Source organism: Mesitornis unicolor, unplaced genomic scaffold (genome assembly GCF_000695765.1).
Source record: "Mesitornis unicolor isolate BGI_N332 unplaced genomic scaffold, ASM69576v1 scaffold312, whole genome shotgun sequence".
Lineage (NCBI taxonomy): Eukaryota > Metazoa > Chordata > Aves > Mesitornithiformes > Mesitornithidae > Mesitornis > Mesitornis unicolor.
This window is the reverse complement of record NW_010170994.1, coordinates 1-26,050: the sequence shown is the minus strand read 5'-3', so window position 1 is coordinate 26,050 and position 26,050 is coordinate 1. Positions and strand designations below refer to the sequence as shown.

At 38.4% G+C, this 26,050-nt stretch overlaps 1 protein-coding gene across 1 annotated transcript in view; it reads left to right on the top strand.

Annotated features, from left to right (window-relative positions):
- The window catches only part of LOC104535781 (fibrillin-2-like), a gene marked incomplete at both ends in the record, with an annotated part of 30,440 nt that extends 5,026 nt beyond the window's left edge, over positions 1-25,414 (top strand). The window contains 11 exons of the mRNA XM_010179852.1: positions 5,987-6,106; positions 11,377-11,514; positions 12,725-12,775; positions 13,268-13,393; positions 15,543-15,770; positions 17,754-17,879; positions 21,361-21,489; positions 23,585-23,710; positions 24,428-24,553; positions 25,048-25,170; positions 25,289-25,414. Coding sequence (XP_010178154.1) covers positions 5,987-6,106; positions 11,377-11,514; positions 12,725-12,775; positions 13,268-13,393; positions 15,543-15,770; positions 17,754-17,879; positions 21,361-21,489; positions 23,585-23,710; positions 24,428-24,553; positions 25,048-25,170; positions 25,289-25,414 — 1,419 coding nt within the window. The remainder of the gene's footprint in view (positions 1-5,986; positions 6,107-11,376; positions 11,515-12,724; positions 12,776-13,267; positions 13,394-15,542; positions 15,771-17,753; positions 17,880-21,360; positions 21,490-23,584; positions 23,711-24,427; positions 24,554-25,047; positions 25,171-25,288) is intronic.
- Positions 25,415-26,050: the final 636 nt, after the last annotated feature.

The following is a 26,050-nucleotide window of genomic DNA, read 5'->3' as shown; positions in this document are numbered from 1 at the left end:
TACAGCAAAATATGATTAAATTGTTCCTTTTTTAATGTTCCATTTTGAAATTGATGCCAAATTAAAAATTGTTAATGAAGTCATAGACTTTTTTTTTCTAAAACAAACTTGAACTGTCAGCTGTCAAGTTACATAATGAATTTGTGGTTTAAAATGAAGTTAGCTACATTTCAAGACATATATGTCCATCTATTAAAATAAAAACTACAGTTAGGTTTTTGGCCAACCCAATAGAACAGTGTTAAAATCAATTGGTTTTCTTGCTCACTCTGATTAAAATGACCATTTAATATCAACATAATAAGGTATATGGAAACAATATTGTTTTTTTTTACATTATGCATATGATACTCTTTCACTTGACTCAGCAGAGCAGTAATGTTGAAGTTCATTCATCCTTGAATTTTTTTTTCCTGAACAGTGGTTTCTGGGAAGTAGTCAATGCAGTATTATAAACTTGTTAATACCCAAAAGCGTTTGGTTAGTTTTTACAACCAGAATTTAATGCCTCCAGATATGTGTACCCTAATGCTGAGTGAAAGTTGCTCTCCCTCTTTCTACTCTGTAGAGAGAAATGGAATGAGTATTCTTTCACCTGCATCAGGACAAAGTGAAATGAGGATGTGTCTGGTTCTGTGATACATCTTCTCTCACCGCTGGTCTTGCAACAAGGTTCTGCCATTCTCATCCCAGAAGTTCAAAAGTAGCTATTTTTCTGTGGCATGTGTGAGAGGCTGGCACTGGCACTCAGGAAAGGTAGAAACTGAGAGTGGGACAGCAGCAGCCTGGCAAATTGAGTCAGCTGTTTTTCTAAGGAATGTGTTTCATGCAAACTTGAGTGAGGATTTATACTAGATTGCTGAATTTGGCTTGAAATGGACAGGCAGTTCTCCCAGTCTAGAAAGTTGTCAGCTTTGACAATGGTGTATCACCTTTCTGTTCTTCCCCATTTTTGCTCACCCATGTGTTCAATTTGAGTCTTCTTTCCTTTCACTGCTTTTGGGCAGAGAATGAAGAATATGGCCCATGAAATCAAGACAGCTGCTTCACTCTTTGTAAGGTGTTGAACTTTAGATGTTTTAGCCCCTCCATCTCCACTTACTCACTTTGGTTGTAGTTCTGGGGACAGTGACTTCCAGGTGTGGCCTTCAACTTCTTTTTTAGTTAGGTTTGAGTCTCTCATTAGCCTGAAAACAAATTACAAGATGTGTTCTCTTAGAAGAAAATAAATTTTAAACCTAGCTTCTAAGTATCGGGGAGAATTAAAGATAGGAACGATAACCTGGTACTACATCTGTAAATGTGAAGCATTTTAAGTTTCATGCATTTTCTTATATTCTGAATATGTTTGAAATGCATTTGGTTGTGTGTGTGCAGACCTGTGTGTAGCTGGGCTGCCAGCTGTTAAAACCATGTGGCACTTAAAAATCACCCTTTTTCAGCTTCAAGTATTTTCAGGAGTCTTCAAGCACTTGACCTATAATTTTTTTCACTGGCTGTCTGAGTCAGGCTATATTTTAATTTTGCCCTTAAAAAATTCAGACAAAACTTCTTGTTAATTTCTAAGAAAATGTTGATCTGAGCATTTAGAAAAATGCAAACCTTGTGACCTTTCCTTTAAAAAGCTGTTACTTCTGTATGCTGTTGCAGCTTCAAATGTCTTGAGTAGTTTTTATGTCAGGATGGTGCTGCCTTTCTCTGAAAATGTGATCAGATATGGCCAAGTTGTAAGTCTCATTTTGCATGTGTTCAGTGGAGACTATTTTTAGTGTCCAAAAGCCTCAAAGAGACCGTGGAACAAATTATGCCTAGTCCTTCATGGGAACTTCACTTAACTTGCTTCTTAGCTAAAAGGAGGGAAGAACAGTTGCAATTAACTGCACAGGGAATCATACCTATAAACAAGCAAAGACATAAATGCAGAGACTGATCAAAGATCCCTCTGACCCACAGCAGAATAAGTATACAACGTTGCTTTCCCAAAATAATTTTCGAGTCCCCTTTTGAGCAGTTGTGGTTCAGAAGTAGGATCTTTACTTTATACAGACATTGGTGAATTTATCTTCTATGAACTTTTCCAGACTGCCATAGATTAATGCAAGTCTTCAGCATGTTAGGGCAAAGGTTTCCAGTTTGTTTGCCCATTGTGTAAAGAACCATTTCTTTACTTGTTTTGCTACCAGCCAGACTGCAGATAGCATGCTTAAGATGACTTCTTTGTCTTGGTGTGATCTGTTTCTAATTGTGGAAAACAGATATTTGGTTTCTCAGTAAAAGCAGCAGAGGCTGCTCTGTGCTACCAGGTATTGCTGACTGGGGAGAGAGTGGGAGGCCAGGAACATGGGGAGCATGCCTTGGATAATAAAACCGTAAGTATTAAAGTGTGGAATGTATTTACAGGGGACAGAAGGAATGCAGATCAGATAAATACTGACAAGCCCTCCAGATTAAGACAGAAGGACTTAGAGCTTGCTTTATCAGCACTTGCTGGCTTTCTAGATCTGCTCTGCTTTCTTACTGCACTAACCAGCACACCAAGACAGTACCTGAGCAGTGCCAAACCTGGTCTGGCCCTATCTGCTCATACACTGTGCTGCACCCTCATAGAATCATAGAAAGCTTTGAGTTGGAAGGTACCTTAAAGATCATGGGCAGGGACACCTCCCACCAGACCAGGTTGCCCAAAGCCCTGTCCAACCTGGCCTTGAACACTTTCAGGGAGGGACCATCCACAACCTCCCTGGGCAACCTGTGCCAGTGTCTCACCACCCCCACAGTTAAGGAATTTCTTCCTAATATCTAGTCCAAATCTATCCTCTTCCAGTTTAAAGGCATTCCACCTTGTCCTATCACTACCTGCCCTGGTAAAAATTCCCTCTCCAGCTTTCCTGTAGGCCCCCTTCAGAAACTGGGGGGCGACAGTAAGGTGTCACCAGAGCCTTCTGTTCTCCAGTTTGCACAGCCCCAAGTCTCCTAGCCTGTCCTCGTAGGGGAGGTGCTCCAGCCCTTGGATAATTTTTATGGCCCTCCTCTGGACCTACTCTGGACCTATGTTTAGTTGTGGTGAATAGAGCTAAATCCAGCTGGCGACCAGTCACAAGTGGTGTTCACCAGGGCTCAATTTTGGGCCCAGTCCTATTTAACAACTTTATCAATGATCTAAATGAGGGGGTTGAGTGCTTCCTCAGTAAGTTTGCAGATGACACTAATTTGGGAGGAAGTGTTGATCTGCCTGAGGGTAGGAAGGTGTATCAGAGGGGGTGTGGCGAGTAGCTCGAGAGAGGTTCTCCTTACCCTCTACTCTGCCCTGGCGAGACCACATCTGGAATATTGTGTCCAATTCTGGGCCCCTCAGTTCAAGAAGGACAGGGAATTGCTTGAAAGACTCCAGCGCAGAGCCACAAAGATTGAGGGAGTGGAGCATCTCCCTTATGAGTAGCGATTGAGGGAGCTGGGTCTCTTTAGCTTGGACTAGAGGAGACTGAGGGGTGACCTCATTAATGTGTATAAATTTGTGAAGGGTGAGTGTCAGGGGGAAGGAGCCAGGCTCTTCTCAGTGATAGCCAATGACAGGACAAGGGGCAATGGGAGCAAGCTGGAGCACAGGAGGTTCAAGCTGAACATGAGGAAATACCTCTTTACTGTGAGGGTGACAGAGCATTGGACCAGGCTGCCCAGAGAGGTTGTGGAGACTCCTTCTCTGGAGACATTCAAAACAAAACCTGCCCGGATGCGTTCCTGTGTGACCCAGTCTAGGTGATCCTGCTCTGGCAGGGGGGTTGGACTGGATGATCTTTCGAGGTCCCTTCCAACTCCTAACATTCTGTGATTCTGTTAGCTTCATGTTGCTCACCAGCCCCTCCTTGTTGATGATGATGAAGTCCAACATAGCACCCCTTCTTGTAGATTTCCTCTACCTCTTGGAAGAGGGAGTTACCATCTGCATTTGAGGAACCTCTTCAATCGCTGATGCCCTGCTGTGTTGTCATTCTAACAAATGCCAGGGTTGTTAAAATCCCCCATGAGTACCAGAGTTGTGAAGTAGAAGCTGCTGCTATCTGCTTTTAGAGAATCTCATCCATTCTGTCTTCCCGGTCTGGTGGCCTGTAGCAGACCCCCACTATGATGTCTCCTTCGCCTGCCTTCCCTTTAATCCTGACCCATAAACTCTCTGTGAGCCTCTCACCCTATCCCAGGTAGACCTTCCTGGGCTCCAGCTGGTCCTTAATGTAGAGGGCAGCACCCCCTCCCCTTCTCACCTGCCTGTCTTTCCTAAAGAGTTTATATCCCTCTATTCTTATGCTCCAGTCATGAGAGCCATCCCACTACATCTCAGTGATGCCAATGACATAGCCCTGTAGGCACACATACATCTGTAACTCTTCTTGCTTGTTACTCTCCACAGTAAACTGTCTCAGGACTCAGCATGTCCACCTGTGTCTAAGCAGACTGTTTGCAGAGAAACATGCAAGCTCTGCCTAATGCTCTACAGGACTACCAGCCCGTAGTAGGGTGGGTCTTGAGGACTGCTGATGCAGCTAGGCCAGTACAGCCAGTCATCGAAGCTCTCGGGGTGTGTTCCTGTAATACACTGTCTTAACCCAATAAGGCCTCCTACGTTTTGCATCTCTGCAACTGTGTATGATTAATGTGTAAGCTGGGTAATCCCCAAGTTTAAGAGTAAACTTCACAAACGTAAAGCTCTACCACTATTCAAAACCTTGCTGCTGTTCAAGGGCAACTCCTATTTAATTTTTGCAAGTAATTCCATTAAGTAAAGGGACTGTGAAAATTGGCTTTTAAAAAGTGCTTCCTTTTGGCGTTAAGAGATCACAGTTTACTAAGTTTACTGATTTCTGGGCATTTTTCATCTTCTTTTTTCTTTTTGTTTCATAATATATAGGTAATTTGATCGGTATCTTAAACACACACTCCTTCCCATGACCCCAGAAAATCATGAAAGAATACATATCTAGTGAAATGAAGGCTTGATGCATCATAACATAACAAATAGGAAATACCATCTTTTTCATGGTTTCTAAAAAATACTTTGTCTTGAAAATGATCTCTTGACACTATTAGTGTTTCCATTAACTAGACCTTGCATTAATGTATGATTAATTTAAATCAGCCTATTTTGGTTTATGGGAATGGCATTATTCCTCAAGCACTACTAGCAAACATAAGCAAGTACTAAGCAGTTTTATTTCTGGATAAAAAGGAAGTATCTGGTTTAATTAGAGTATATGGCTCGAGTGAGGACCCAAGTCAAAAAATGAGATTGGCTGAGTTCAGCAAGAAATAGTAGATATGCATTTGCAACTGTCTTTGAAAGAATTAGCTAGTATTGTTTTAGTCTTAAAACTCATTTCACTCTTTAAAACAAATGAACTAATAATACTGTCTGTAGGGTTCTTATTCTTACATGTGCTTAAAAAACTCATGGGGGTAATAAAAAAAAATATTTAGGGGCTAGAGAGAAGTGCCATTTACAGTATTCCAGTTTCAAGTCCTATTTCTTGACTGCTTTCCAGAACTAGAGAATTGCAGGCAGCATTGTAATATTTTGTTTCTGACAGGGTTTTCCAAAGTCTCATGGAGCGATAAATGACAGAAGCAATAAGGCCTTTATTTATGCACTGCATGTTGTGGCTGGGAATGCATTGCATTCTATGAAAAAAGAGTTGTGTTTTCTCATAGGACAGTTATAATTGATACTCAAAAGCTTTATAGTCCAAGTTGCTGGCAATTACTGTCTTTGTAGAAAAGTGCCATTTCATTAACACTTTCAAAATATGTGCTCCTATACACATCCATGTATGTGTTAGCTGCCTGTCCCTATGTCTTTTGAATGCCATACTTAGAGTAGGGGGAAGTAAATATACCAGGCAGTCTTGGCAAATCATGGTCTACAGCAGCATTTATACTATATATTTTCAAGAAGAACATTGTAGTTCTAACAGTGTCTTTTGTTTTTGGATTCTAGATATAAATGAATGTGAAAGCAGCCCATGCACCAACAGTGCCTGCAGGAACAATCTTGGATCTTTCAGTTGTGAGTGTTCATCTGGCAGCAAGTTGGACTCTACAGGACTTATATGTATTGGTGCGTATTTCCTGCTGTTATTTTCCCTTTTTCTTACTTACTTGAAAAATGTTGATCATACTGATTAAGCAAGAAAATAATGTATTTGGATGGTTTCCCCATGAAGACCCACAGTGTATCTAGTTCTGTAGGTAAGACAAAACAAACATGGTTCGTGATCACCTGAGGAACCTCAACATACATAAGTCTATGGGACCTGATGAGACGCATCCAAGAGTCCTAAGAGAATTGGCTGATGTAGTTGCAAAGCCACTCTCCATGATATCTGGGAAGTCATGGCACTTGGGTGAAGTCCCTCGTGACTGGAAGAAGGGAAACATCACACCCATTTTTGAGAAGGGTAGAAAGGAGGACCCTAGGAGCTACTCTCCGATCAGCCTCACTTCTGTGCCTGGGAAGATCATGGAACAGATCCTCCTAGAAACTCTGCTGAGGCACATGGAGGACAGTGAGGTTATTCAAGACAGCCAGCATGGCGTTACTAGGGACAAGTCCTGCCTGACCAACCTAGTGGCTTTCTACAATTGAGTAACTGCATCAGTGGACAAGGGAAGAGCTATGGATGTCTTCTATCTGGATTTCTGCAAGGCCTTTGACACTATTCCCAACAACATCCTTCTCTCTAAGTTGGAAAGGTATAGATTTGATAGGTGGACTGTTCAGTGGATAAGGAATTGGCTGGATGGTGGCATCCAAAGGGTAGTGCTCGGTGTCCAGATGGAGATGGGTGACAAGTGGTGTCCCTCAGGGGTCTGTACTGGGACCAGTGCTGTTTAATATCTTCATCAATGATAGGGCGGAGGAGGACAGTGAGATTGAGGGCACTCTCAGCAAGTTTGCAGATGATACCAAGCTGAGTGGTGCGGTTGACATGCCAGAGGAACCTACACAAACTGGAGAGGCGGGCCCATGTGAGCCTCATGAAGTCACAAGGTCAAGTGCAAAGTCCTGCACCAAGGGAGCAGGAACAAACCAAGAGAAACATAATTCATAAGGATGTCCAGACTATAGCAGAAGTGGTGAAATGGTTCATTGGAAAAATGAGAATATGAGTAAAACTATAGGTGATTAGTCTGTTAGTTGAGAAACTGTAAAGCAGAAATGCTTACTCAGTTTTTTGGCCTTTTTAAATCTTGAGACAAGAAAGCAAGTAAAACTGGATTAACAGCTACTCAAATAGTGATAGGAAAGCACATGGCTTATAGGGTTTGGGAAACCCTTCATAAACTGTGAAGACTGACGTTCCTACCTATAAGGAAATATTTATGGGTTTTACATTATAGCACAGTCTCATACTTCATGTCTTTTATATGCAGCTGGTAAAGGTGAGTAAGACATATCTGAGTTTGTCAGGAGCCCTGCTCCTGGAGCAGACACGTGAGTATTGTCTTGGTTTTGTAGATATACGAACACTAAATGTAGATATAGAAAAATAATGTTGGCATCCTTTGAGGATTCTGTTGCATTGAAAAAAAGCAGAGCACTGCACAAATGTTATTGTAGCTTTCAGCAACAGTTGCCTGCACGATGTCATTAGCCTTATCTTTGGAAGCCATTAATTGTTTTTTTGTCTTGCCTTTCCAAGAAAATTCAAAGGATTGGAGATATCTATGCTTCCCCCCCTGCCATTGTTTCATCTTACTTGTATAACATAATTTAAGTCCTTGTAGGTTATGTGGGATAAACTGGAGTGTTGTCAGTAGATGGATAATGCTAATTTTAAGTGTTCCTTTGATTTTAAGATGAATTTGTCTGATGTTCATGGTTCAACTTTTTTGCCTTGCCAAGATTTTCTTAAGATAGGAAATAGAATGCAAAGGCTCAAGTTTCCATTTAATTATCAAGTCTGTTTATGCCTTAATATGTTTTTTGTGTCAATGTTAATTTTGTGCCTAAGCCTTTTCTTAATTTCCCTGTAGCGTCACTGGCCAGTAAAGTGCTAATTTCTTGATATGACCACACTAACCTGTGCTTTTTTGTACTGCTTATTTTTAATCTATGTTCTCACATCCAAAGGTGCTACAAGTTCACTAAGGGCCTAATTACAACAATGTTCTGGTTTTACTTTGCAAATGGCGTCTGTTGAAAAGTTTACAGTGTGAGGTACCCTTTGACCGCATATTAGTTACAAGTAACATAAAACATAAATGAGAAAAAAAGACTTGAACAATCAGATAAGTGAAGAATAGGAGCTACCTATATACTGTGAGCCTAATCATTATTTTTTCCTCTTGGCCAAAATTCTCTCAGGAAGAGTTTTGTCTATGATAGGTGAGAATATGTTAGAACAAAAGGGTCAGAAGTACAGCTAATGCAAGACATACAGATTTACACTGTTAAAGCCCAGTTTTATATTTTTCTACCTTGGCAAAATTTCTGTTGGAATGAGTAGTTAGGAGAGCAGACTGAATGATTGAACAGTGAATGAGAGGTTGGAAGTTACAGGTAATTTATTGTGTGAAAAACTTGCAAATGATCTTGTTGAATGTATGCCATTTAAATTCTTTACAGTAGAGCAGGTTGTTTTTTCCCATTATCGCTGCAGTGAAAGACTTTCATACTGAATGTATTTGCTCTAACTATTTTAGCGGGTTGCTCCTGTAAGATGATCTTGGAGCATATGAAAAGGATATGCCAAAACATAAATGCATGGCTAAAATAATGTTGTGGTTTGGGAATGTGTTGTACTCTTCATAAGAATGATTGAATGTCAGATTCTGACCCCTCTCCAGTTTTTGCTTAATTTCAAATTTGCTCTCATGTCAGAACCAGAATCAGACCTATGTTACAAGAGTAAGCTTTTCTTTCTTTCCTTCATGATGATGATTAAAGGTATTGAACCTAAAAATGGCACAAGATTTTTAATTACAAGCACGTGACAACAATATTAGAGTACTAAAAGGTTAATTTAACTTCACTGCTAATTTTAGTTTTACATTTGATTGCTCCAATATCTTTGTTGTTACTTGGTCTTATTGCTGATTTTCATGGTCCTGTGGTCTTGGGTCATGTACGGCATGTTAGACTGATCTTATATGAAGAAGCTATATAGTTGGTGCTTGTTTTTTACTCTGTGGACGGAAGGCTTCAGTCTGTCAGTTCCTCTGTTTCATTGCTCAGTCTTCTCAGCCTCAAGGATGAAGAACCAGGTGGCTTGAGATGATTGCATCCATATTACCTGTAGAAATTGAGCCATTTTTCTCTGTGAACTTTCTTGGGCAGAGAAAAAATGACTTGCTCAAATTACAGTCAGAATTCAAGTCACAACATTTGTGCTCAAATTTTAGCTCAAACCTCCAGCAAATGAGGGTTGTTAGTTCAGCAGTTAAAATAAAAGCATTCAGCAAATATGTTGAGGTATTTTGCGTTTATTTTTCTTGCACACTGCAATATTGAGGCTGCACTCTTAGAGGAAAAAAGTGGAAATGTTTTTGAAATAATCTGTTGGTGGTACAAGTGTTGCATCTCTATTTTGGGAATTGCTCATGCAGTAAGGATACTGCCATTTGTGCTTTCTGAAATACACACTTAATATATGCTTTTTATGCAAGTTTTGGTCAAGATTTGTGGAATTCATACAGTGCACAATAAGTAGGCTGCCGTCTGCCTGTAGTATGCATATATTAATCTTCAAGTCAGAATCAAAGAGATGCAAGCGACAGAAAGAATGCTTTGATGCTGGATAATAACTTTTTCACCAATGCAAAAGTCACAGTGGCGAATGACAGTTCGGGTTTTGTCTTTGATCTTGTTATGTTAACTCTTGTCTTGATTGTTAGCTAAATGTAGATCAACGTGTGGAAAAGATACCTTTTCCACTTTTATGCTCTTTGTTGGTTTGTGTACTTGCTTAAGTGTGCTGTTCTAGCCTACAGGTCTGTGACCAACAGTACAGTTGTTTTACACTTAACTGTTTATGCTTAATGTTGCCCAGTTTCTAGATCTGGTTCCAGTCACATTCTTGGGCCAATTTTTTCCTGGTACTTCAGCAAAAGAAATGTTCTGCTTTCTTGTGGTGTGTGTAATTTTTTAACATGACAATTTTGTAGAAAAGTTGAAGTTTTTTGAAAAAAACCAAGCTGGAATGGTTCTATCTTAAGCAGTTTGTTCCTAAACATAAGGTATTAATAATACTGAGCAACAGCACCTAATAGATGGTCTGGTTTTTTGCACATATAACAAATCTTAAAGCCAAATCCTATTCCTCTTTCATTAATCATCTCATCAAATTAATCTCCGCCACTTGCTTAGCTTTGAACTCTGAGTATGCATGTGCATTTAAACTCTAGCTAGACTGACCTCCTAATCTGGGTTAGATCTTTACAGACTGCTTTTGCTATCTGATCAGAAAGGTTATTGTCTGCTTCAAGAAATTTTATACCATTTGAGTGTAAGATTGTAAAAGTAGAGAGCAAAGCTGGTGTAGGTAGAACTTTTAAAGTATGTAACTGAATGAGGATCTAACTGACGTTTTAAAAAAATGTCTTGGGCACTGAAAGCATAGATTTTAAGACTCGAAGATTTAGGTACCTAAAAGAGAATTTCAGAGGGTTTCAGGCAGTATAGACAACACTGATGTCTGAAAATCTCCCCTCTGCTCAGTGGCTGTCTATGCTGGGTAACAGTAAGGATGTTCTGGCTGATGTGGCTGGGCACTTACTGGAATGGGTGTACCCTGAGCTGGCCTGAGTTCCCAACCTGGCAACTGAATTTGTGATTCAGGAGCCAGGTGTGCTGTGGCTGAGTCTTCAGGAGCAGAAAGTGGGGTATAACCTAACAGGTGTGTTCAAAGCATACACCAGCAGAACTAAACTCCTAAAAGAATATAGCACACCCCCGTATTTTTATCTTCTTCTCGATCCTAACAACCTTGAAGGTTCACCAAGTAAGAGAGGCAAGAGCACCTAGATTTTGTAACTCAGTGGTTCAGGCAGTCATCTGGAAAAGGGAGTCTCAGGTTGCGGTCTCTACTTTTATTGTAACTTGTGTATTTTAGACTGATCAGTCACTGGATAAAACAAATAAATCCACTGTAGTGTCTGGAGGACCTCTGCTAGTTATGGGACTTGGAGTCTAAAATGCCTCAAGGAGGGTGCTCTATTGCTCACTTTTAGTGATAGTGCTATTCCTTTCCACCACCTCTAAACTGAAATGTGTACAAAAATACTCTCTTTGGTACTCCCTTGGTACTCTGTCTACTGATGGCATGAACATGACATACCAGCTCTTTTTCCTGTAACAATTCCATGTTGTTTTCTATTCCACTGCAGATAGCCTGAAGGGAACTTGCTGGCTTACGATCCAAGACAGTCGCTGTGAAGTCCACATTAATGGTGCTACACTGAAATCTGAATGCTGTGCTACATTAGGAGCAGCTTGGGGCAGCCCATGTGAACGGTGTGAATTAGGTATGCTCCCATATCCTGCATCTTCTGGGAGAAGAGAGGTAGTACCACTAGATAGGTTCTCATCATTTTCTGCATAGAAAACAAACAGACAACACACAAAAAAATGAAATTAGGCTGCCTCATTTAGCATCACTTGTAATCTCCACCATCAAAGAACATTCTCGTAGATTTGAAGTTGCCAGGAAATAGCATGTGAAAGAATCTTTTAATAATTACATGTTTCATCTCCACAGGGACTGTGCATTGGGGTAGGGAAATAAGAACTACCATAATAAAGCAAAATATCTGGCAGAAGTCTCGTGGACATTTTACGTTGAGGGCTGTTAACACATTTTCCAGCTGTTTTTATAGACATATGTACAATTATTGATTGCAGAATAGTACTACTATTAGATTACAGGGTTAGGTCTAGAAGTTGGAAGCTGTGTCCTCTAGTTTGTGGGTAAAACACTGTGCCACATTCTCCCTGTAAAATTTGAATAATGCCACTTGCAGCTGAACCAGTGTCGGAACATTTTAGCCTTTCATTTTCAATGGGTACAATAACTGTGAGCACCTGTATTCCATCTAACAAGCATGCTGCAAACAACATCCAACAGAGCTCTCGACTGTGCAGTGCAGCATCAAGCAAGAGGATTAGTTTCTACTCCAGGAAGTAGCATGGTCAGATTAGATTGGTGGAATTAACAAAATACTTATCAATCTAGAGAGCTAATCAGCTCAGACTGGGTACATTTGGCCATTTAATTTCCTATTCCCTAACTTGTTAAATTTCAGCAAGCTTTCATATTGCCACGATATGCCACATTTTACATGCATATCCTAAAATAATGTCTTTGCTCAGATTAAGGTGCAGTGGAAACTAGTGATAACTGGCATCAGTAAAGCTTTAAATCTTCGGACAACTTTGCAGGAAATATACCTTTCAGATATATCTGAGTGCAGTGAGTAATATGATTAGACACTGGGCATTCTGGTCTCCATTAAGGAAAGTACATGAGAAAGTGATTGTCTGATATATAATTTCTTCAACTGTTCACTCTTTTTAAGTAACATGTATAAGTCAGTACATTTCTTGATTGAGGCTAGACCACTCATCACTGTATACAGTCAAATTATTAGAGAATTCCAAAAATACATGTATTTTAAAATTATTTACTCTATTTCTGTCATTCTAAAGCAGTGATGTATATCTCTGGCTTGATTTCAGACACACCTTGCTCAAGAGGATTTGCCAGATTGAACGGTGTAACCTGTGAAGGTGAAGTTTTTGCTTCTAACTCAAGATACCACTTTTTTTCCTTTGAAAATGACTTAAAAGGGGATTTATTATATTGTTAGTTTTGTGAGGCATGATCATATTTACCTTAGATGAATGCCTTCACAAACAGTTATTGACTGTTGGGAAGTGTTATGTTACGCTGTTTGCTGGAGAATATCAAAGTGATATTGAGAGAATGGAACTGCTCCTTCAAGATGCATTTTTACCGGTTTTACATCCTTTAGTTTTTCCTTTCTCTCAGCCATATCCGTCATCTTGTCTTAGAGGATGTGGCATCTTAGTGTCCAATGACTTGAAGATCTTGCAAGAGTCCCTTGGGTGTGAGCCAGATGCTTGGTGGGAGTAGTGCTCAGACCTCAATACAGTATGGATGAAAACCTCTTGCTTTCTTTCATGCAGCTTAAATTCTTAATAAAGCTGTAGCTATCTCCTTCAAATTAGCATATAACTCAACTCTTTATTTCCGAACAGATGTAAATGAATGTGATGTTTTCCGGGGCATTTGTTCCAATGGACAGTGTGTTAACAGCAGAGGCTCATTTCACTGTGAGTGCCCTGAAGGACTGACACTGGATGGAACAGGAAGAGTGTGTTTAGGTAAGAGCACACTCAACTCTGCCGGCTTTTTAGCTGTGTCCAACAGTTGTCCAAAATTATTGTCAAAGGGGTGTGAAAGGATGTTTGGTTTGTTTCTGAATTCCTCTGAAAGCAGTTTCTTCACTGTACGTTTTAGTTTATGCCTGCTTAGATATCAAATGCCTCTACCAGTTCAGGGAAGAGCTGTTAATCCCTAGGACAATATGAATGTTTATGTTAAGACTTGTTTTGCCCACAGTACAATCAGTAGGTTTTGCTAGAGTGCTGCCCTTACTCCGATTCATAATCAGAAATGTCTGTCTTGCTGGAAGCTAGATGATAAGCAGAGAGCTGGTCAGCTAGCAGCTTGTAATATAGTGTGGATGGTGCTCTTCTCTGTCACTATCTAGTCACTAGCCATCAACCAGGTATTATTTCTCAGTGAGAAATTTGATAAGGAGAGGTGTGAATTCAATTGTTGTTGATAGATATAATAAAAATTATGAACAAAGAAGCCATTTTCAAGCAAGACACAGGATTACTTTACCCTCAAAGTCATGTTCCCTTTTCTTACTTTCATGAAAAAGTTGCCTTTTATATTATGAGATATGTGCCTTCTCCTATGCTACACAAGCACTGTTCACTGTGTCATGTTATTTCTGAAATACGTTTATTTCCTACAGGATCTACTACAGTGATTTTAATGCAAAGAACTTTTTATTAGTACTATGTTTGCTCAATCTCTTGAAGTAAAAATATTTATCATGTTCATGTGGAATAGTTTACAGGAAACCGGGAGTATTCTTTCAACAATTTTCATTTCTTATGTGTGCTTCTAAATTGTTTGACTTCATATGTGGATAGGGCAAATCTGTATGATAAATCTGCACAACTTTGAATGGTATGCTTGTATGGCAAACAGTTCATTAGGTCATTTGTGTTATTTTTAGATCTTGCATCTTTTCCAAAGCTTTTTGCGCTAAGCATTTATGAGTTCTGTTAGGTTTGCTAACTTCCAGTCCAGTATATATATATGAAACATTAATGCTTATATTTATCCTGAAAATACAGCTTGACCATTTCAGTCATGTTAGGAGGCTCTAGAATATGCCCAGAAGTCATTTTATTAGACATGAAGTATCCTTGACATCTTCCTTACACACTGAAAATAACTGTCTTTTCCTGGAGAGCATGAAGCTACCAATAAATTTCTGTATAGTGTCACAGACATCTCCAGCACTGCTGTAATTGATACTTTCCATTTCCCATTATTGGTATTATTTGCCAGACGTTTTGAATTTGGGCATAGAAATTCTCCTATGTTGTAGAAATTAGTGTGTAAATACTTAACATCCCATTTTTTATACCAATTTTTATATTTAAAGAAATACTGAGTTTTCTAAAAATTTTGAACTATTTTTCTTTACTCAAATGCAAATAGGTGAAAAGTATGGAATGTTACTGATGCTTTCAAATGGGTTGTTATTTTTAATTTTTACTGTATTTGAGACATACAAAAGCTGATTTTTTGTTGTGTATGTACCAGTGTGTGGTACTTTTCCTCACAGTTGGGTGTGCAAGTACAGATTTTGCCTGCACACTTGGTTGATCTATCTTTTAGTTGACCTTCTTTTCTGCAAATGGGCCCCTTGAGTATAACCATAGTCAATTTTTCTGAAAACCATATTGTTTTCTCCTGCTCACAAAGTCTTAAGGTAAACCTAACAGCAGTCAGCAATTCTTTTTTCTGTATTTCCCTGTATTATTAAATTAATAATATAAATAGGAATATTTTTTGTTGCTATGAATGCAGGTCAATTTTTAAATGAAAATACCTGATACAGTAAAGATATCTCTGTCCTATCAAATACACACAGAAACCTAAAATGCATAATCATGTCAGTGTAATGATATATCTCGATATTGGGAGACAACAAAAGAAATGCTTTTACTTTTATGTGGTACAACAGAGACCCAGAAACTTTACTGTAGTGCAGTATTAGCAGCTACAAATGGTTGAACATTGTGCAGAAGTGTAGAGTCTTAAGCAGAAATCTATCTCCCAGAAGCTGGGCCTCAAATGTACTCGTGCCTCAGAAATAGGTGCTTCTGAAAAGCAGAAAACTTTAGCAAAGAGTAAAATGCCTTTTTGTTGTTATAAAATGAGCAGATGTTCGCATGGAACAATGCTACCTGAAATGGGATGAAGATGAGTGCATGCAGCCAGTGCCTGGCAAGTTTCGTATGGATACCTGCTGCTGTGCTGTGGGGATTGCCTGGGGCTCCCACTGCGAGGAGTGCCCTAAACCTGACACCAAGGAATATCAGGCTCTGTGCCCCAGAGGTCATGGCTTTTCCAACAGGGGAGATACTCTAACTGGCAGATCATTTTATAAAGGTAAGGGTTCATTCTTAGGTCTAAAAATGAATTATTAGTACATCTGAGTGAATATTCCAAAAAAAAAACCAACACAGGATTTCTGTCCGTTTGTTATGTACTTGAGATGAGAGATGTTATAAATATGTTTGCCTGAAAAAGCTGACCTTACAGGTGGGAAACTTTGTTTGCATGGATCTTCAAGAGTGTTTCAGGAGCCTAAAAGGTGCAAAATTTCTATTTGTAAGGAGAAAAAGGAAATTACTGTGACAGGACTGAAGGGAGGGGAGCTCTAAATTATGAGAATTACAGAAAGCCTGCACCTTTTTTAGGGTAGTGCTTTGCAAAGAGTGAACTGAGAGTCAGATGAAGTTCCATGAAGCTAGGAAGTTAAGATGTAAATGTAAAATAATACTAAAATTTGGCCAGGGTTCTCTGAAAGAGATACTGAAGAAAGATGGTTTCTTTCTATGGTGTGAAGAATTAAGTGATTAAAAGGGAAGGGTGTCTGCTATTGCATTAAAGTTATGAGGGTAATGATAATGAGGAACAGCAGTAATAAGGAAGGAAATTAAAGTCTTTTGTCCAGTTGTTACTAGCTTCACCTCCTGTAGAGCAAAAAGCCAAAAATAGAAGAGGCTGGAAATTGTTAAAACACTGAATCTGAGATGTTTTAGGTGACTGAAATCTGGAAGAAAAACTTTTAATTGTTGTGTGCAGAAGCTGAGGTTATCTGGAAATATTTTTTATTTGTTTTTAAAAGGATGTGTTCTGAAGCATTTATCTTGAAATATGTTGAGTTGCTTGAGAAAGCTTCAACAGATTGGACCTCTATTTCACCATAAATAAGCTCTGATTTTCAGAAGTTGCTGTTCTCAGGCAGAGCTCTGAATGTTCAGTCTTAATTTACTAAACAAATAAGGAATTTAATAATAATAATAAAATTGTTAATTTTTATTAAAGTTGATTTAATTAGAAATAATGAATTCTTAATTACTTAATAATAATAATAAAATCTTGTCTACTCCAATATTTTTGTAAGGTTTTGCTGCTTGTTTCTGCTTTTGTATTTGGACCACACTTATTCCATTCACGCTGATACTTAAGAGTTAGAAGCTTGTTTTGCCAAAGAAAGTTCTCAGATATGGACATTCATCCAGAGTATTATATCATAGAGTATAAGAAAAGCTCATTCAAGTTTGTAAATGATGTTTGGTGCATATGAGAAAGAAATGTTTATTTGTCCGATGCAAGATCCTTGAACAATCTGTGTTTTCCAGCTGTCCAGCTAAATGCATTTGAAGAAGTTAAACATTTCATTTGATACTTTACAAAGAAAAATTACCCTTTTCAAAACTTGAGTTCCAGGTACCACTTTGGCAATCTCAATTTAAAAGAAAACCCAAACCAAACTAATTAACCAGCCCATGCTCCTTCAGGGTTTCTGCCCCAGCATGGATCATCAACAGGTCATGGTCCTTCAGATATCTCTCTACCCCAGCAGAGGTTGCATGTGAGTCATAATCCCTCAGAAATGTCTCTGCCCCACCATACATCCTCCATGGGCCACTGTCCCTCAGGGTATTCCTGCCCCTGCTTGCAAAACCATGGACCACAGACCCTCAAACATGTCCTTACTTTGGCATGGGTCACCCACAGCAGCAGGCCCTCAGGGGTGTCCCTGCCCTGGTGTGGTTCTTCTGTGGGCTGCAGTTCCTCAAGGGTGTCTCTGCCCTGGCAAAGGTCCTCCAGGGATGGCAGTCCCTCAGGAGTTCCTGCTTGGACATGGAGTTCTGCCTTGCAAGAGTACATCTCCAGTTGTGTCTCAAACAATGTCCCTTCCTGCTTACCTCTCCTCTGTGTAGGAGGAGGTCATCCCTCCAGTACCCTGCAACCCAAACCCTGCCTTTTATACCCACTACAATTGGTAAGAAGGAACAGGAAATTCCCATTAATTTTATATATATCTGTGCTTAAGAATGCTCTTTTAATTTTGTTTCATAGATATCAACGAATGTAAAGTATTTCCTGGCATGTGCATGAATGGTAAATGCAGAAACACAATTGGAAGTTTCAAATGTAAATGTAACAGTGGGTTTGCTTTCGATATGGAGGAACGAAACTGTACAGGTAAGTCTTGCATTTTCTCCAGTTTTTCCTAGAATCATAGAATAGTCCAGGTTGGAAAGGACCTCAAGAGATCATCTCCTCTAACTTTAGTGAGAAAGAGAGCCTAAGTGAGATTATCTAGCACTCTGTTCATCTTGAAAACATCCAGTGATGAGGACTCTTACCTCACCCCTGGGGCATTTTAAAGGAACTTTCACTTGTTGCATAGCTTTTGGACAGAATAGCCAACTGTCTTAAGCATCCCTTTAGAAAGATATTCTCTAATAAATGTAACATTCTTCTTGTACATTAGGAATTTTTAAAATTGTTGTTAAAGATACTTAGGTTATGCTCTCTCAGTACAACCTGAAAAACCAGTAAGAATCACCAGCAAAGCCAAGTTCAATATTTTAACATACAGGTTAACTTAATTTACTTAATCTCTAGGCATTATATTACCAACTATACTTAGAGACCCCACTGCAAAGTAATTTTCATTTAGATTTGGTAGCCAGGCACATACACAGGCATCTCTGCAATTCTGACATCAGTGCAATGTTAACTCAAAAAGAGATTTGCATGTAATTTAAAAGTGTAATATTTTGTTATTTACTGCATGGAAAACCTGAAACAGAAGATAACCTTGATAGTTTTCTGATTATGAGAACCTGGATGCCTGCATTGTGGCTCTTTGCTGAAAATGAAAGAGGTTTTCTTATACCAAACAGGCGCCTATGAGTGAGTCTGAATAATTTGAAGTGTAAGTGGTAAGGCATGTTAACTGAGGTTAGTCTGGATGTTAATGTTGCTCTAAATGGTGATTTCCTTGTTTAATATTGTTTGCATTGATGAGAAATGCATTTGATGAACTTCATTTCTAACCTAACAAGAACAGGTTGGAAAACTCCCTACAAAAGCTTTTTTTGGTTCTGTTTTCCATTGAAAGTTTGTTTTGATGAATATGTTCCACTGAGCAGCTGTAGAGAACCAGGTTTTATTAAATGGAAGAATTCTTTTTTTGTTTTAAATTAGCAACAAAATGTTTCATAAAGCCTGCAGGAGGCCAGATATTCTGTAACATCCTAGGCCCCTACCGGAGTTACCATCTGACATCTCCACACATCTGTGTGTGAGGACTGAACTGTCTTCATCCAACAGAAACTTGGCCATGAGAAGTTGACACAGGCAAAAGAGACTCTTGCATGTGGTGGAAAAAAGAACTGTTTAAAATCTTTAGCGGTTTCCTTAGTTAAGCTTGTATCTACTCAGCTTTCCTCAGCCACTTGCACAAACGACTCTGCTGCTCAACTCACAAACTTACTGCAAACATGTTGATGCTCTTCCTTGCTTCCTGGACTTCTTGGATGACAGAAACAATCCTATGCCCTATCCTGGACTAATGTCTTCATTATTTCAAGTATTCTGTTACTTTTCTTCCTTGTAAAGGCTTCATGATTTCTTAGTATGTAAAAATTAGTGACACAGTAGTGAATGAAGCTGAAGGTAGAGGGTGTGGTGGACAGCATGAAACAAAGGCCTTTAACCCACTGGATGGGTGGTAGAGTAAGGAAGAGAAAAGTATGGAAAAACATGAGGAGGCAGTAAATAACAGTCTATCCAGTTCTTCCTAGTTCTCTACTTCAACACTGACCTGTTCCACTGGATCATACCAATGTCACAAATTTCTCTTTGGCTTCGTGCCTCACTAACAGTGTGTCTTAAAAGGAGCTCTTCCTTCTCTTTTCACCTTGTACAAACCTGCTACAGCCTTCCACAGTAAGTTTCATTCAGACTTACCTAACAAGATAACAAGTGAACTGTAAATCTGGCTTTCAAAGGAGCTACTTTAATTACTAATGGAGAGGGTATATGTAAGCTTATGATCCTGTTACTGGATAAATGTCTTCATAATAAGCAATTTATTGGGTTGACCAAAAGTAAATGCATTTTTTTTTTAAATAGATGAACATATGTGTCCTGAAACGTAGCTAACTTCATCTCAACCCACAAATTCATTATGTAACTTGGCAACTGACAGTTCAAGTTTGTTTTAGAAAAAGAAAGCGCACAATTTCATTAACAATTATTTATTTGGCGTCAATTTCAAAGTGGAAAAGCTCATAAAAAGTGATGTATGGTGAAGATGCCTTGAAACTACAGCAGAGACAGAATTGATTTGGTAGATTTCAGTCTGGAGATTTTGATCTTAAAGATGCACCACACTCAGAAAGGCAAATCAAAATGTGTAGTGACAAAATAAAGACATTGATCAAATGCAGTCAGCATTTAACGACATGAGAGATTGCTGATAATCTTAACACATCAAAATCAAGTGTTGAAAACTATTTAAAATTACTTGGATATGTTAAGAAGCTCAATATTTGGGTACCACATGAGCTCAAAGAGATTAATCTCACTAAGCACATTGACATCTGAGATTGCCTCTTGAAACATGAAGAAAATGATCCATTTTTGAAATGTATGACAACACGCAATGAAAAATGGATCATCTACATCAATGATAAATGGAAAAGATTGTCAAGCAAGTATGATGAACTGGCTCAAAGGACTTCAAAAGCAGATATTGAAGGTTATGCTGTCAGTCTGGTGGGATTTCAAAGGTATTGCATACTTTGAATGGCTTCCAAGGAACCTAACCATTAATTCAGACGTGCACTGTTGTCAACTGGATAAATTTAAATGATCCCATCAAACAGAAGCGTCCAGAATTGGTGAACTGCAAAGATGTTGTGTTTCACCATGACAACACTAGACCACATACAAATTGGGTCACTCATCAAAAATTGTTACAGCTTGGATGGGATGTGTTACCACATCCACCATATTCACCGCACCTGGCACCATCAGACTACCATTTGTTTTGTTCTTTACAAAACATCTTGAATGGTAAAACTGTCACTGCTGATGAGTGTATAAAATCGTTCTTGGAACTGCTTTTAGTGAAAAAGATAATAACTTTTTTGAGTGTGGAATCATGGATTTGCTTGAAATATGGCAAAAGATAATGGAATAAAATGGACAATATATAATTTAATACAGGTTTTGTTTCCCATGAAAAATTCACCTTTCATTTACCAAGAAAAAGAAGCAATTACTTTTTGGACAACCTAATAATGTCAATGGCACTATAGTCATGGAGTCAGTTGGTAGCTCTGGAATAATAACCACTCAGAATTTGTTGCAGCTAGTAATTTCTTAGAAATATAACCTTAAGTTATACTTAATGGAAGCCTACTTGTTGCATAGTTTAATCTATAGTTGAGACCTCTGAAGCCATTGCATTATGAATCTTTCACAAACCATTTCACATAATATAAAGATATTCCTTTAAATATTATATAAATTTCATTTTTCTCTGTTGATTTATATACTATATGATTTCTGTAGAGTTAGTTTATAATAACTAAGTGTTCATTTCTGTGAAAAGCAGGATAACCTTAACTCTTTTTGATTTTTCTACCTCTCCATTACTGTAAAATAGATGTTGATGAGTGCTGGATTTCCCCAGACTTATGCGGAAGTGGTATTTGTGTCAACACTCCTGGAAGCTTTGAGTGTGAGTGCTTTGATGGTTATGAAAGTGGATTTATGATGATGAAGAACTGTATGGGTAAGTGTTACCAGGATGACCTAGGGTCTATCCATTTACTCTACGAAATCTGACTGTACTCTGTACTATACTAACTCTGCTTCACTGAGCACTTCATATGTATAACGACTGTGAGTTCTTGAACGAATGAGACAGATACACAGTTTGTAGGACAAATAACTATGCATATAGCTTTACCTGTTCTTTTTCCTAATTACTTTTACACATTTCTGTATAGATATTTTAGAATGACAGCAACTATTCATTCATGTAGTTTAAAAATGTCTAATGAGGTATCGAAACATTTGGTAAAGTTAGGAATAGAAGGCTGGAGTTACAAAAGTAGTGTGATTTACTGTTCCTTGATTCTTTTTGTACTCAAGAAGTTCTGAGAGCTTTTCCTGAAAAGCCATATGTCTCTAATCTGTCTAGGAACAGGTAGATATGGAGACATCAAAAGTTACTAGCCACCTTACAAAATCATGAGTTAGTACTGTGGAGTACTTCATGAAATACATCATGAAATATATAATGAAAATGAAAAGTCTGAGATTTTAATCTTGATGAGTCTGGATTGTTCCCCCTCCTTTCCCTTTTTGAAGGCTGGATTGACATTTCCTCTCTTCCCACTCTAAAGATCCTTTCCTAATTTCCATGAACTTTCAAGGATGGCTAGGAGTGGTTTCAAAATTACATCAGCCAGCTCTGTCTCAGCACTCATGGCTCTTTTCCATGTCCTTCGTCAGCAGTTCCATTCCCACATTTCCCCTCATCTTTCTGCTTGTGCCGTTACGCACTTCACATCCCTTGTGAGGGTCAACTCCTGGTGCCTTTGGCTTTCCTAACCCCATCCTTGCACTCTCAAATAGTGCCTCTGTACTTCTTCTGCATCCCCTGTCCCTGCTTTTGCCTATTTTATGTTTCATTTTTGTGTTTGAGTTTTGTCAGGTGCTTTTGTGCTCGTAGTTGAAATCAAGTAAGTAGTCCTATGCCCCTGTGTACGTGGGGGCCATGCAGACCTCCTGTGACCTTTACTTGATTTCCTGTGAATTGTGATGCTTTTAAACTCCAGAAGTCAGCAAAAAACCATTGCCTGAATCACAGATGAAAATAACAAAAAAGCTAAACTGTGGAAGCTGAATAGCTCTCATGAGAGACAGAGTACAAATGCAGAGGATCAGTACTGTATGGTGGAGAAGTTACCTGTAAAAGGAGGCAGGGAAGGAAGATGTCTGATAAATAAGCAGACTGAGGAGCTAAGAATAGAAATTACTTCTTGAGGTCCTTTTGCAAAAACTAAGAAATTGGGGGCATAATGTTAAATGGAAACACTATCCAAGAAGGACTATAGCAAAAAAGATGTTGAAATCTATAATCAGGCAGTTTCTCCCCTCATGTAAACAGCATGAAAAACCCAATGGTATCTTGGCTAAATTCTCGGTCTGCCTAGCTGAATAAAAGTCTCTAATTTCCAAGACAGGTAGCCGTAATGCTTCCTGAGAATCCAAAAGTATAAATGCATCTTGCATCTTGAATATCTTTTGATCATATTTCTCTTCATTTACATCTAGCTGTTTTTATCAGGTTTGTGAGTCAGATACTCAGTTTGCTATTATAAGCTGTAGCAAGCAATCTTCTCAGCCTCACAACAATAGCAGGACTTACCAAACTGAACAACTATTTAGTTAAAAGTTTACACACACATCCCCATTAATAACATCCATAGACAACAATTTCAATGCATTCATAAATGGGTGTGTGGTTGCATTATGAAGCACTTTTTAAAAAATTTCATCACATAAATACATTGTTCTAAATGACGGCTATCCAGACAACTGCTGTCTTTTCTGTATTCTGTGTCTCCTAGAATACTTAATTTTGAATGATGAATTTCCGGTTTTCTTAAGGGGAAAAATACCCATTTTTAGAGTTAATAGTGTATAGTTTTTTATTTGCTCTGTTATGCAGTATGAGGAAAGGAGAAGCACTGCTTCAATGAAACAATCCCTTTATTTCTGATCTCCAGATTTTGTAACTTACAGACACTAAGAATTGTTTTTCTCTTTGTTGTTCCTTAGTAATGATTTACTATTGGTTTATCATGGTTTCTTTGCAGATATTGATGAATGTGAACGCAACCCTCTGCTGTGTAGAGGTGGCATATGTGTGAACACCCAAGGGAGTTTTCAGTGTGAATGTCCTTTGGGACTTGAGCTGTCACCATCACGTGAGGAATGCATAGGTGAATTTCAAGTCAGAATAGTAGTCTTTGGCTTTCTAAGCAGAGTGGTCATTTGTGCTATGACAACTTGTCTCTGGCAAGGATAGGGTCTCAGGAATATGTTATACAAGTTCATGCTCCTCCTTTATATGACTATCTTCAGATTAAAACCTTATAACAGATCCTGTAAAACCTCCAGTGCCCTTAATACTATTGATTTCAAAGAAAAGTATTTTACCAGGCCTCTCAGGGATTGTTCAGAAACTCAAAGGACTGTATGACTTATTTTGACAACTTTCAAGTAAAATAAAGAGAAGTACAAAGTTAACTTCATTCCTACAATCACACAAAAAAGTGTTGTCCCTTACTGAAATGCAGCTTTCCTTTTTGCACATAATTCACCAAAATGGTGAAAAAATGCAAAAAAACCCATAATGCATATTGTCTCTTTGGGTTCTATGTCTGATGCATAGTTGCTTCAAGAGTTGGTTTAAACCAGCAGACCGTGCAGTTAATGCTCATAGACCAGAAACAAAGAAGATAGACCTTTGGATAATTGTCTTATACGTTCTATTCAGATCTTCATGCCTTGAACTGGAACATGCTAAGAAGAAAGATATGAAAAAGCCTGAAAGCTACCAGTTTAAAATATTGCCTCTTACCTCTTTCTCTGACATTTGGGCAGTTAGAGTCTGCATTCTGAATAACAAGTAATTGATATGAATTATTCTTTTCCAGATATAAATGAGTGCTTATTAAGTGACAATCTTTGCAGAAATGGCAAGTGTGTAAACATGGTTGGAACATACCAGTGTTCCTGTAACTCTGGGTTCCACACCACTGCTGACAGACAAGGCTGCATAGGCAAGTGCTGTACACCTTCACATGTATATTTGTGATTCAGCATGTGTTGTTTCATCTGTTTTTATTTAATTTAATACCTTTGTTTTGAAACTGAGCAGGGCCATCTTCTCATCTGCTAAGAGTTGGGCTGGGTGGTTTTGTTTGGTTTTTTTGCAAAAATATGAGTATGTGGTGCATTTCAAGCTTTAACAAAACCTAAGTTTCTTAGGTCTTTTCTTTCTTTCCTTTCCATGTGTTGTCTATTGTACATTTTTTTTACAACCCTAGTAATAAATATGAACAAAAGCAACAACTAAAGATAGCCACTTGCTCCCACAGATGAAAATGCTGTTGAAAGAGAGAAAGCTGAACAAAATGTAAATCAGAGACAACAGAGTGAGAATAAAAATTCAGAATCATATCACTAAAAAATTCTTTGATTGGTTAAGTAAAATGGCAATAGATGACTTTTCCTTATGAAAGTAGACTCACTACTACTTATGTTGCTTCCCCAGATATTGATGAATGTATGATTATGAATGGAGGCTGTGACACCCACTGCACTAACTCAGAAGGCAGCTATGAATGCAGCTGCAGAGGTGGCTATGCTCTAATGCCAGATATGAGGACATGTGCAGGTAGGTTTTAATATCTTGAAAGTTCCAACATCGTATCTTTCAGCAATACAAACACAATATTCTTTTATCCTGTCCTTACCAGAGTGACAAATCTATTACCTGCTCTTTTTTTTTGCAGATATTGATGAATGTGAAAACAATGCAGATATCTGTGATGGTGGGCAGTGCACTAATATTCCAGGGGAATATCACTGTCTTTGTTTTGATGGATTTATGTCTTCCATGGACATGAAAACTTGTATCGGTAAGTAGCTGTATGCACCAAATTTAATGCAAGTCTAAAAATTCTGCAGCTAATGTTTTAGGATGTTTTGCCAAATCCTTGGAAGTGAGTATTTAAACTAAGTATATTATTAAAAAAAAAATAAATCTGGATATTTCTTGCCTGTCACTATAGATGTCAGGAAGGGCAGAAAACAATTTGGAAAGTCCATAAAGATGAATCAAATCACATAGTTCCTAAAGTAGGAGTGATTCAGTTGTAATGATATGATTTCTCTAAAACATTTCTGTTGAGAAAAGATTATTTGAGTGCACCAGTGTTTCCTTCTGTCTCTTGTTAGTTTATTCCCTCAACTACAGAAAGTTCTCCTTACAAAGGAAATTAAAAGTATCTCCTCAAATTAACCTAACCTTTTTAGTTTAACTTGGTGTTTATATGAAGTTCTTACCTTTTTCATTTAATGCAAAGCTTCATAAGTTTCATATTTTAAAGTGGTTTTGGCTATATTAGTAACATCTTTTTATATTTTGTGAGAACAAACGAACCTTCACTATGCACGTGTATGCACTCACGCAGACACACTGAGGAGAAAGTTATTATATGTAATGGTGAGCAAAGCTGTCCTAACCTGGTGTGACGAAAAGAGACTCTACTGCA